Source organism: Lampris incognitus, chromosome 11, assembly GCF_029633865.1.
Source record: "Lampris incognitus isolate fLamInc1 chromosome 11, fLamInc1.hap2, whole genome shotgun sequence".
In the NCBI taxonomy this organism is placed as follows: domain Eukaryota; kingdom Metazoa; phylum Chordata; class Actinopteri; order Lampriformes; family Lampridae; genus Lampris; species Lampris incognitus.
The window spans coordinates 35169157-35182458 of NC_079221.1; the positions used below are offsets into that span (position 1 = coordinate 35169157).

At 46.7% G+C, this 13302-nt stretch overlaps 1 protein-coding gene across 1 annotated transcript in view; it reads left to right on the forward strand.

The window, feature by feature from the left end:
• Positions 1-13302, forward strand: part of pdia5 (protein disulfide isomerase family A, member 5) — an 80377-nt gene that overhangs the window by 39807 nt on the left and 27268 nt on the right. Inside the window, exons 10-11 of the mRNA XM_056290160.1 lie at positions 4394-4465; positions 6955-7091. Of these exons, the coding sequence (XP_056146135.1) occupies positions 4394-4465; positions 6955-7091 (209 nt within the window). The remainder of the gene's footprint in view (positions 1-4393; positions 4466-6954; positions 7092-13302) is intronic.

Genomic DNA, 13302 nt, shown 5'->3' on the forward strand with positions numbered 1-13302 from the left:
TCCCAATGCTAGGGCCTATCCCAGCAGTCATTGGGTGGCAGGCGGGGAGACACCTTGGACAGGCCGCCAGTCCATCACAGGGCCGACAAACATTCACACCTAGGGACAATTTAGTACGGCTGATTCACCTGACCTACATGTCTTTGGACTGTGGGAGGAAACCGGAGCACCCGGAGGAAACCCACGCAGACATGGGGAGAACATGCAAACTCCACACAGAGAACGACCCCGGATGACCCCTAAGGTTGGACAACCCCAGGGTTCGAACCCAGGACCTTCTCGCTGTGAGGCAACCGCGCGCGCGAACCACTGCACCACTGTGCGGCCCTGATGGAGCATATAAAAGGCAATTGAATTTATTCTTGACACAAGTGTTGTATATTCCTGCAAAACCCAATAAAAAAAGCTGGGTCACCCTGAGGAGCAGGGGCGGATAAAGACCTACTCCTCTATGAGAAAACTTTCCTGGAAGACTCTACCACTTAGTCAGCTTTTACATTTTTTTAACAGGCTTTTTAAATCTCTCATTCCAGGGTTGAGTTGCAACACTTAGTTTTCTTTCCAGTGTGTGATGATAGCGGAGTGAATTATTTATCCTGGATGCACCTTTAAACCAAACATAAAAAAACAGAAGTGAGAAAGTATGTCAATCGGCATCAATTTTTTTTTCTGAGCCCTTTATTAATCTAATGGAATGTTTCCTTTTTGTTTTTGTTTTTTCGTTTGTTTGTTTGTTTGTTTTTTTTTAAGATGGCAACATTACCAATTATTGACCCCGCTCTCTCTTTCTTGGGACGGCATGGCTCAGGAGGTAGAGTGGGTTGTCTAGTAATCGGAAGGTCGCTGGTTCAATTCTCAGCTCCTGCAGAGAGCATGTTGAAGTGTCCTTGAGCAAGACACTGAACCCCTAACTGCTCCTGATGAGCAGGTTGGCACCTTGCATGGCAGCCTCCACCATCAGTGTATGAATGTGTGTGTGTTTGTGAATGGGTGAATGTGAGGTATACACTGTTAAGTGCTTTGAGTGGTCGGTAGATTAGAAAAGTGCTATATAAATGCATTCCATTTACCATTTGTTGGTGATAATCTTTAATGAAACTTCCATACATGGATATGGCTGAGAGAAGTATTGCTGGCCCAGTGCAGCACATCCAAAACTAGGTTATGTTTGTGGTTGCCCCACTGTGCTCAGATTTCTGTCTGATACAAAACTCGTGACCTGGATCAGTTTGTGTTTACTCCATTGCTGAGTTTCACAGGCTCCAGTGCATTCTTAGTGCCAGTCCCAAACCCGGATAAATGGGGAGGGTTGCGTCAGGAAGGGCATCCGGCGTAAAATCTTTGCCAAATCAAATATGCAGATCATAAGTCAGATTTCCCTACCAGATCAGTCGAGACCCGAGTTACCAACGACCGCCACCGGTACTATTGGCCAGCAGGGTGCTAGTGGAAACTATGCTACTGTTGGGCAAAGGAGAAAGAGAGGGGGAAGGCATGTCCAGAGGCAGTGGGAGAGGAGGAAGGGTAGGAGTGTGGAGGTGAGAGTTGGAACCTTGAATGTTGGCACTATGACTGGTAAAGGGAGAGAGCTGGCTAATATGATGGAAAGAAGAAAGATGGGTATACTGTGCGTGCAAGAGACCAAGTGGAAGGGGAATAAGGCCAGGAGCACCAGAGGTGGGTTCAAACTCTTCTACTGTGGTGCGAATGGGAGGAGAAATGAGGTAGGGGTAATTCTGAAGGAACAGTATGTCAAGAGTGTGCTGGAGGTGAAGAGAGTGTCAGTCAGAGTGATGAGTATGAAGCTGCAAATCGAAGGTGTCTTAATGAATGTTATCAGCGCATACGCCCCCGCAAGTTGGGTGTGAGATGGAAGAGAAAGAAGAATTCTGGAGTGAGTTGGATGAAGTGGTGGAGAGTGTACCCAAGGGGGAGAGAGTGGTGATTGGAGCGGACTTCAGTGGGCATGTTGGTGAAGGGAACAGAGGTGATGAGGAGGTGATAGGCAGGTATGGTGTCAAGGAGAGAAATGTGGAGGGACAGATGGTGGTGGATTTTGTGAGAGGTATGGAAATAGCTGTGGTGAATACATACAAGAAGAGGGAGGAACATATGGTGACATATAAGAGTGGAGAAAAGTGCCCAAAGGTGAACCATATCTTATGTAGAAGACGCGATCTGAAAGGGGTTGGAGACTGCAAGGTAGCTAGGCAGCATTGAATGGTGGTATGTAGGATGACTTTGGAGACCAAGAAGAGGGAGAGTGAAGGATCAAATTGTGGAATTTGAAGAAGGAAGACTGTTGATTGGCGTTCAGGGAGGAGTTAAAACAGGCACTGGGTAGTAGTAAAGAGTTGCCAGATGGCTGAGCAACCACTGCAGAAGTAATGAGGGAGACAGCTGGGAAGGTACTTGGTGTGTCATCAGGACAGAGGAAGAAAGACAAGGAGACTTGGTGGTGGAACAAGGAAGTACAGCAAAGTATACAGAGGAAGAGGTTGGCAAAGAGGAAGTGGGATAGGCAGAGAGATGAAGAAAGTAGACAGGAGTACAAGGAGATGCAGCGTAAAGCAAAGAGAGAGGTGGCAAAGGAAAAGGCATATGGTGAGTTGTATGGGAGGTTAGACACTACGGAAGGAGAAAAGGACTTGTACTGATTGGCTAGACAGAGGGACCAAGCAGGGAAGGATGTGCAGCAGGTAAGGGCGATCAAGGATAGAGATGGAAATGTGCTGACAAGTGAGGAGAGTGTGCTGAGAGGGAGTACTTTGAGGGGCTGATGAATGAAGAAAATGAGAGAGAAGGTTGGATAATGTGGGGATAGTGAATCAGGAAGTGCGGTGGATTAGAAAGGAGGAAGTGAGGGCAGCTATGAAGTGGATGAAGAGTGGAAAGGCAGTTGTCCTGATGACATACCTGTGGAGGCATGGAGATTCTTAGGAGAGATGGCAGTGGAGTTTTTAACAGGATTGTTTAACACAATCTTGGAAAGTGAGATGATGCATGAGGAGTGGAGAAGAAGCATACTAGTACTGATTTTCAAAAATAAGGGTGATGTGCAAAACTGAAGTAACTACAGAGGTATAAAGTTGATCAGCCACAGCATGAAGATATGGGAAAGAGTAATAGACACTAGGTTAAGAGAAGAGGTGACGATCAGCGAGCAGCAGTATGGTTTCATGCCACGAAAGAGCACCATGGATGTGATGTTTGCTTTGAGAATGTTGATTGAGAAGTATAGAGAAGGCCAGAAGGAGATACATTGTGTCTTTGTAGATTTAGAGAAAGCATATGATAGGGTGCCAAGAGAGGAGGTGTGGTATTGTATGAGGAAGGCGGGAGTTGCAGAGAAGTATGTAGGAGTGGTGCAGGATAAGTATGAGGGAAGTGTGACAGTGGTGAGGTGTGCGGTTGGAATGACGGATGGGTTCAAGGTGGAGGTGGGATTACATCAAGGATCGACTCTGAGCCCTTTCTTGTTTGCAATGGTGATGGACAGGTTGATGGACAAGATCAAGCAGGAGTCTCCATGGACTGTGATGTTTGCGGATGACATGGTGATCTGTAACGAGAGCAGGTTGCAGGTCGAGGAGAGGTGGAGGTATGCACTGGAGAGAAGAAGAATCAAAGTCAGTAGGAGCAAGACGGAATACCTATGCGTGAATGAGAGGGAGGACAGCGGAATGTTGAGGATGCAAGGAGTAGAGGTGACGAAGGCGTTTGAGTTTAAATACTTGGGGGCAACTGTTCAAAGTAACTGGGAATGCGGAAGAGAGGTGAAGAAGAGAGTGCAGGCAGGGTGGAGTGGGATGAGATGAGTATCAGGACTGATTTGCAACAGAAGGGTACCAGCAAGAGTTAAAGGGAAGGTTTACGAAAAAATTGTGAGACCAGCTATGTTATATGGTTTGGAGACAGTGGCACTAATGAAAAGACAGGAGGTTGAGCTGGAGGTGACAGAGTGGAAGATGCTAAGATTTTCATTGAGAGTGACGGAGAAGGACAGGATTACGAATGAGTATATTAGAGGGACAGCTCAGGTTGGACGGTTTGGAGACAAAGCAAGAGAGACAAGATTGAGATGGTTTGGACATGTCTGGATGAGAGATGCTGGGTATATTGGGAGAAGGATGCTGATAATGGAGCTGCCAGGGAAGAGGAAAAGAGGAAGGCTAAAGAGGCGGTTAATCGATGTGGTGAGGGAGGACATGCAGGTGGCTGGTGTGACAGAGGAAGATGTAGAAGACAAAAAGAGATGGAAATGGATGATCCACTGTGGCGACCCCTAACGGGAGCAGCTGAAAGTAGTAGGAGAGAGTTTCACAGGCTGATGGTGACCAGTGTTGACAGATGTTTCAGAGATCATTTTATTTGTAATCTTTTGTCCTTTTAGGAAGGGGAAGTTCCTCCACCACTATGAAAACTATGGAGCTACAGCCAAGGACATCGCTGACTGGATGAGAAAGTGAGTATGACCTTGCACTCACAAACATGCCCACACACATTTGTTTCTCTATATTTGTGAGGACCCTCATTGATTAGATTAATTCCCTTGCCCCGTAACCTCAACCTTTACCATCAGAACTACAAGCATCACTTTAACCCTTACCCAAACTTTGACCTAATCCTAAGTCTAACCCCAACCCTAAACCCAAAACCTCACCCCAAAGTAGACCCTTAAAAAAGTGGGGACCGGACAAAATGTCCAGACTTTACAAAAATATCCTCACTATGATGGCTGAAAATTCAAGTCGATCCTCATAAATATAGCTGAATAAGCACACACAGACACACACACAGACTCACACACACACACAGAGACTCACACACACACACACACACACACACACACACAAACACGGATACATTCACACTTTTTTAAATTAAGATTTAAAGAGCTCTGTCAAGAGAAGGTTTATGTAAAAAAGAAAATGCAAATTTAAATTCTGCCAGCTACCTCTTAAACCTGTCACCTCAATCATAATGACAGACATAAAGTTTTTCTTCTGCGTCCACATCTTCCACACTCCCAGTCCTCTCCTCACCCCCACCCCCACCACCCCCTGACATTTTTATTGATATCGACTCTTCTATCACCACCTCCTCAGTTCTGGTCCCGTATCTTTCACTCTCATCCATCATTCATATGCATGTGGTCATGACCCCATCTCACCCCACCTTGACAGAGAAAAAAATGGGAGCGGAGGTTTCACAGCTTTCACAGGAAATCAGCCTTAGGCAAGGGAGATGCCACAAGGACAAAATCTTGTAGGCAAGAACTCGAGCAAGCAGTAGTGGCTTCAAAAGGCACAAGTGGCAAAGGCTTGACATCCTGACAAACCCACCCACCTATCTTTTTTGTTTTGTTTTTTTTTTTTTATTATTGTGTTCCCCCTTTTTTTCTCCCTAATTGCATTCGGCCACTTACCCTACTCTTGGAGCTGTCCAGGTCACTGCTCCACCCCCCTCTGCTGATCCGGGAAGGGCTGCAAGCTACCACATGTCTCCTCTGATACATGTGGAGTCGCCAGTCGTTACTTTTCACCTGACAGTGAGGAGTTTCGCCGGGGGGATGTAGCACGTGGGAGGATCATGCTATTCCCCCCAGTTCCCCCTCCTTCCCCAAACAGGCACCCCGACCGACCAAAGGAGGCGCTTTTGCAGCGACCAGGACACACACCCACATCCGGCTTCCCAACCGCAGACACAGCCAATTGTGTCTGTAGGATGCTTGACCAAGCCGGAGGTCACACGGGGATTCGATTCGGCAATCTCCGTGTTGGTAGGCAATGGAATAGGCCACTATGCTACCCAGACGCCCACACCCACCCATCTTTACTGACCACCAAAATTACTACCGTGTCCGTAACAACCTTTCACATCCGCTGTCGTGCAGATGCTGACCCGCTATACGTTATTCCTTAAGTAAAGCTTAGATAAGGGTGCATGCAGTCAGTGTCTGCATAAAAGGGCCATACTCAGCATTCCTTTTTGGACATCAGCACTATTTGTGGAGACAGGCGGAATGTAGAAGAGAGAAGATGAAAATACTATGGCAGGTCTCTTTAGTGTTCTCTGCACCAGCATTGCATGGATATTGGAAAGCTTTTATGGAGCACACAAAGGGTCTGGCAGTTCTTAACCACCCAAGGAAGGTAACCACACCTAATATTGTCTCGAACAGTCTTTCCCAGTCCAGACCTGCAGATTTTCATTGTAACCCTGCAAACGTAGGCCTGCTTGTACTTACTTATCCAGTCTGTGATAGCACTTAATCATTCCAGTTGTGCCAAATCCGACATAATTAAGTGCTGATTGGTCGAGTAAGTACAAGCAGTCTACATCTGCAGGGTTACAATGAAAATCTGCAGGACAGGGGCCTTGAGGACTGACTTGAGAAATACTGGCCTAGAAGCAACCAGATATTGCATCTAGTGTGAAATGAGTAAAGATTTTACCCTTAATAAAGCTAAGCTAGGTATTGGGCAGATACATTGTGATGAGGTGAGTTTGTCTGGAAGTAAAGCAGCACTCCTGATCACATTCCTGTTGCACAACTCTGACACTAAGAAAGATATCTGGCCTTGTGGGGCCAGGTTGGCTTTGGCTAGGGTGTGCGATTATCAGGAAAGGAATGGGAGAATGTGTGTATTTGTCGGGTGTATGTAGCTCTGTTACATTTTGTGTGTGTGTGTGTTTATGGTGCACACTTGTTATGTAAATGTGCACTTGTTCTTGGCATTGCAGGACTGTGCTGTCATTGAGGGAGGGGCTGCTTTAGTCCAGATTGGTGTGTGTGTGTGTGTGTGTGTGTGTGTGTGTGTGTGTGTGTGTGTGTGTGTGTGTGTGTGTGTGTGTGTTTACAGCTGTGTTTGATTATGACCCTCGCTGGTTACACTCCAGTCAGACCCTGTCTGCTTTTTAAATGTTTTGCCCCTCCCGACGCTTGTCTAGCCCCCAGCCTCCTCAGCCCAAGACTCCCGAGGTGCCTTGGTCAGAGACGGACTCGGCAGTCTTCCACCTGACCGACGAGACTTTTGACAGCTTCCTGGAAGAGAACCCGTCGGCCCTGGTCATGTTCTACGCCCCTTGTGAGTAACACAGCACTGGACACTGTCGTCCCAAACAGCAGCACACTAAATGTCTGAAATTGTTGTGATGAAAATATTCTTTTGAAGGAATGTTTTCACCCTATTTCTAAGTTGTTCACTCCAACGGGAACCTTCTCTTACACAACAGAGTAGTGTCACGGTGCCATGTGCTTTAACATGAACCTGCTTGTCATGTTGGTGCACATGTAACAAACTGTAATGGTTACACAGAACATTGCAAATATACCAACATGTCTCTGTGGGATCGATTTTTTTTTTCTGCCCCAGTTTTTCTCTCTTTTGTCTGGTCCCTCTCCCAGGCCTGTAAAGTTTCTAGGGAGCTGTCTAAGGGAGATTGTGTATGGTAATAAATGCGACTTGTCGCTTCAAAATCATGCAAATAGATTCATCTTATTTATTTAAGCATTTTTAGTGTCACGGCTGCACAACGTAATCTGAATCTTGTCTCGACCAATTTCCTTTTGTTTTTTATTTGATTTAACTATTTGTCCCTCTTTTCGCTATTGATTTTACAGCCTCGTCCCCACTGCCCTCCCTCTACCAGTCTACCTTCTCCCCCCCCACCCCCTCTCTCACCCTTCTCCGTACTCCTTCTCAAGCCTCTTGGTCTCTGACCTTCATCTGTTTTCACTTCTCCTCCTTCACCTGCTTTCTTTTCATATTTATTGTAAGGAAAGATGTTTGCTCATGAATTCCCATTTCGGTACCTGTGGAGTTGAACCACTCAGGTCCAGCCTCTGTCTGCATAATGCCCTGGCTTGGCCAAACTGCACATCCGTATGCAAAAGCACACTTAAACCCGCAGACATTCATCCACCTACGTGTACATGCAGGCTCGTGCATGAATAATGAGCACATGGTTCAGAAACGGGGACAGCGTGAGACATTTCACACACTCGCACACATGCATATGAGACTCAAGCTTGCTGCAGCACACTTTTCTACTGGTCCTGCAAAGGAAGATTAATGTTCTCTCTTTTGCGAGTATCAGCTTGGAGTTTCATACACCTTTCAGCCTGATTATTCCTACTTTGTGTTGCAAACTGCTCAGTGGGGGTTGTGTGGCTTTTGCAGAAGCATACAGTCCAATTTGTGTCCCAGGATTAGCCTAATCATGTCATTTTCTGCTGTAAAAGCTACTTTCAACTTGAGCTGATTCATTATATTTTTTATTTTTTTATTTTTGGATTTATTTTTCCTCCCCTTTTCTCCCCAATTGTATTCGGCCAATTACCCCACTCTTCCGAGCCGTCTCGGTCACAACTCTACCCCCTCTGCTGATCCAGGGAGGGCTGCAGACTACCACATGCCTCCTCAAATGCATGTGAAGTTGCCAGTCACTTCTTTTCACCTGACAGTGAAGAGTTTCACCAGGGGGACATAGTGCGTGGGAGGATCACGCTATCCCCCCCAGTTCCCCCTGCCCTCCGCCCCGACCGACCAGAGGAGGTGCGAGTGCAGCGACCAGGACACATACCGACATCCGGCTTCTCACCCGCAGGCACGGCCAATTGTGTCTGTAGGGACACCCGACCAAGCTGGAGAGAACACAGGGCTGCAATCCAGCAAGCCCCGTGTTGGTAGGCTACGGAATAGACCGCTATGGTACCCGGATGCCCCCTTGAGCCATTATATTTTTAGCACCTTGAAAGACCTAACACAGGATTGATATGTAGCAGATATGACCTTAAATGACCACACTTGGGATAATGTGTGTGTGTGTGTGTGTGTGTGTGTGTGTGTGTGTGTGTGTGTGTGTGTGTGTGTGTGTGTGTGTGTGTGTGTGTGTGAGTGTGTGTGTGTGTGTGTGCTCAGTGTTTTAGTCATCATGTCAAGAAGTAAATTGTGCTCTATTACAAGTTAAACAGGCATCCAGACCAACCAGTCACCAAGTAGCTGCAAACATATCTGACCGCTGGACAGCCTGGGAGGATTCCCTTGCACATTATCCTTGCATTTAACTTTGCCCTCTGTGATCTGCTGTGATACAGCTTTTAGTGGGCACACAACCCGTACCCCACACCCTGTGTTCGACCATTGTTTTTTTTTTTTTTTCAGCTCCGCTGGTGCGTCTGCAAATTTCCCCACTCAGAACTCTCTCCACCATCACCCTGAATCAGCATTGTTTTATCCTGTCACTGTTGCCTCTGCTTACACTGCCCCCCCCACACACACACCAGTTTCTCTGGATGCTGAGAGATGGTGATGGCACCAGCAGAGATCAGGTGATGCAGAGCAATAGGGTGCGTACTCTGTCACTCATTACTTGGAAAAGGGTTAGCTTAAGTTCTTCCAGTCACTCTTTGTGTTACGCTTCAGCACTAACAGAAAAATCTTACCACAATGGTTCAGTTGAAAGACGGGCATATATTTTCCGAGGCACCCTGCGTTTGATTTATAGGCTGCGCAACTAGAGCGTTGTGTATCTACTACTACTACTATTTTGGCTGCTCCCGTTAGGGGTCGCCACAGCGGATCATCCGTTTCCATTTCTTCCTGTCTTCTGCGTCTTCCTCTGTCACACTAGCCACCTGCATGTCTTCCCTCACCACATCCATAAACCTCCTCTTTGGCCTTCCTCTTCTCCTCTTCCCTGGCAGCTCCATATTCAGCATCCTTCTCCCAATATACCCAGCATCTCTCCTCCACACATGTCCAAGCCATCTCAATCTTGCCTCTCTTGCTTTGTCTCCAAACCGTCCAACCTGAGCGGTCCCTCTAATATAATCTTTCCTAATCCTGTCCTTCTTCGTTACTCCCAGTGAAAATCTTAGCATCTTCAACTCTGCCACCTCCAGCTCCGCCTCCTGTCTTTTAGTCAGCGCCACTGTCTCCAAACCATATAACATAGCTGGTCTCACAACCATCTTGTAAACTTTCCCTTTAACTCTTGCTGGTACCCTTCTGTCGCAAATCACTCCTGACACACTTCTCCACCCACTCCACCCTGCCTGCACTCTCTTTTTCACCTCTCTACTGCACTCCCTGTTACTCTGGACAGTTGACCCCAAGTATTTAAACTCAAATGCCTTTGTCACCTCCACTCCTTGCATCCTGACCATTCCACTGTCCTCCCTCTCACTCACGCATAGGTATTCCGTCTTGTTCCTACTGACTTTCATCCCTCTTCTCTCCAGTGCATACCTCCACTTCTCCAGGCTCTCCTCAACCTGCACCCTATTCTCGCTACAGATCATAATGTCATCCGCGAACATCATCGTCCATGGAGACTCCTGCCTGATCTTGTCCGTCAACCTGTCCATCACCATTGCAAACAAGAAAGGGCTCAGAGCTGATCCTTGATGTAATCCGACCTCCACCTTGAACCCATCTGTCATTCCAACTGCACACCTCACCATTGTCACACTTCCCTCATGCGTATCCTGCACCACTCCTACATACTTCTCTGCAACTCCTGACTTCCTCATACAATACCACACCTCCTCTCTCGGCACCCTGTCATATGCTTTCTCTAAATCTACAAAGACAGTGCAACTCTTTCGGCCTTCTCTATACTTCTCAATCAACATTCTCAAAGCAAACATCGCATCTGTGGTGCTCTTTCGTGGCATGAAACCATACTGCTGCTCGCTGATCATCACCTCTCCTCTTAACCTAGCTTCTATTACTCTTTCCCAAATCTTCATGCTGTGGCTGATCAACTTTATACCTCTGTTGTTACAGTTCTGCACATCGTCCTTGTTCTTGAAAATCGGTACCAGTATGCTTCTTCTCCACTCCTCAGGCATCCTCTCACTTTCCAGGATTGTGTTAAACAATCTAGTTAAAAACTCCACTGCCATCTCTCCTAAACATCTCCATGCCTCCACAGGTATGTCATCAGGACCAACTGCCTTTCCACTCTTCATCCTCTTCATAGCTGCCCTCACTTCCTCCTTGTTAATCCACTGAACTTCCTGATTCACTATCCCTACATCATCCAACCTTCTCTCTCATTTTCTTCATTCATCAGCCCCTCAAAGTCCTCCTTCCACCTTCTCAACACACTCTCCTCGCTTGTCAGCACATTTCCATCTCTATCCTTGATCGCCCTAACTTGCTGCACATCCTTTGCAGCTTGGTCCCTCTGTCTAGCCAATCGGTACAAGTCCTTTTCTCCTTCCTTAGTGTCTAACCTCCCATACAACTCACCATACGCCTTTTCCTTTGCCTTTGCCACCTCTCTCTTTGCTTTATGCTGCATCTCCTTGTACTCCTGTCTACTTTCTTCATCTCTCTTACTATCCCACTTCTTCTTTGCCAACCTTTTCCTCTGTATAATTTGCTGTACTTCCTCATTCCACCACCAAGTCTCCTTGTCTTCCTTCCTCTGTCCTGATGACACATCAAGTACCTTCCTAGCTGTCTCCCTCACTATTTCTGCAGTGGTTGTCCAGCCATCTGGCAACTCTTCACTACCACCCAGTGCCTGTCTTAACTCCTGCCTGAACTCCACACAACAGTCTTCCTTCTTCAACTTCCACCATTTGATCTTCGGCTGTGTCTTCACTCGCTTCCTCTTCTTGGTCTCCAAAGTCATCCCACAGACCACCATCCGATGCTGCCTAGCTACGTTCTCCCCTGTTACCACCTTGCAGTCTCCAATCCCTTTTAGATGGCGCCTTCTACATAAGATATAGTCCACCTGTGTGCACTTTCCTCCACTCTTGTACGTCACCCTGTGTTCCTCCCTCTTCTTGAAATATGTATTCACCACAGCCATTTCCATCCTTTTCGCAAAATCGACCACCATCTGTCCTCCCACATTTCTCTTCTTGACTCCATACCTTTCCATCACCTCCTCATCACCTCTGTTCCCTTCACCAACATGTCCATTGAAGTCCGCTCCAATCACCACTCTCTCCTCCTTGGGTACCCTCTCCACCATGTCGTCCAACTCACTCCAGAATTCTTCTTTTTCATCCAACTCACACCCAACTTGCGGGGCATTTGCGCTGATAACATTCAGCAATAAACCTTCAATTTCCAGCTTCATACTCATCACTCTGTCTGACACTCTCTTCACCTCCAGCACGCTCTTGACATACTCTTCCTTCAGAATTACCCCTACCCCATTTCTCCTCCCATTCACACCATGGTAGAAGAGTTTGAACCCATTCCGGTACTCCTGGCCTTACTCCCCTTCCACCTGGTCTCTTGCACACACAGTATGCCTACCTTTCTTCTTTCCATCATGTCAGCCAGCTCTCCCTTTACCAGTCATAGTGCCAACATTCAAAGTTCCAACTCTCACTTCCACATGCCTACCCTTCCTCCTCTCTAGCTGCCTCTGGACATGGTTTCCCCCTCTCCTTCTCCTTTGCCCAACAGTTACATAGTTTCCACCGACACCCTGCTGGTTAACAGTACCGGTGGCGGTCGTTGGTAACCCGGGCCTCGACCGATCCGGTATGTAAATCTTATTTATGATCCGCATATTTGATTTGGCAAAGATTTTACGCCGGATGCCCTTCCTGACGCAACCCTCCCCATTTGTCCGGGCTTGGGACCGGCACTGAGGATGCACTGGCTTGTGCATCCTCAGTGGCTGGGTTGCCACTAGAGCGTTGTGTATGTAGAACAGAATTTGTGATTTATTGTGACAACACTGTAAAGATTTGGTAATATACCACAATTGATTCACGCAACCGTGCGTAACAGTTCTCTGAAACCAAGCATGTGCACAAACAATGCATCCCTCATCAGACAGCACATCAATTGCACCTAACATAAGACATTATGCACATCCGCAGACAAATATTACTTCCTTGGTTCAGAAGTCATTCTGGATCTGAAAGTAAAACAAAACTACCCAGTGCCATAGATGTGCAGCAAGTTAGTGAGTCCAAGCAAATAAGGAGTCGGTGAATTTTTGTTCAGTAGACGTAGGCTGTGTCCATCAGTGACCTGTTAAAAAGGCACTTAATGTAATTTTTGTATTGTTTTCTGCTGAACGGTCACATTTTGAGGGTTCAGTGACCCAATGCAGGCACCTGACTTCTTTTTTTGGACCATTTTACAGCTAGCTGCTATCAACAACTCAATTTTTTTCTGAGGTGTGTAGCTTGTCAATGTCATTTCTAATTCCACCAGCCAATAAGAATGAAGGAGGGGAAATGAGAGCTCCATCTGTTTTGTGAAAGCAGAATGGAGAAAACAAATGAGCAAAATGTAATCAACAAATAGTGTT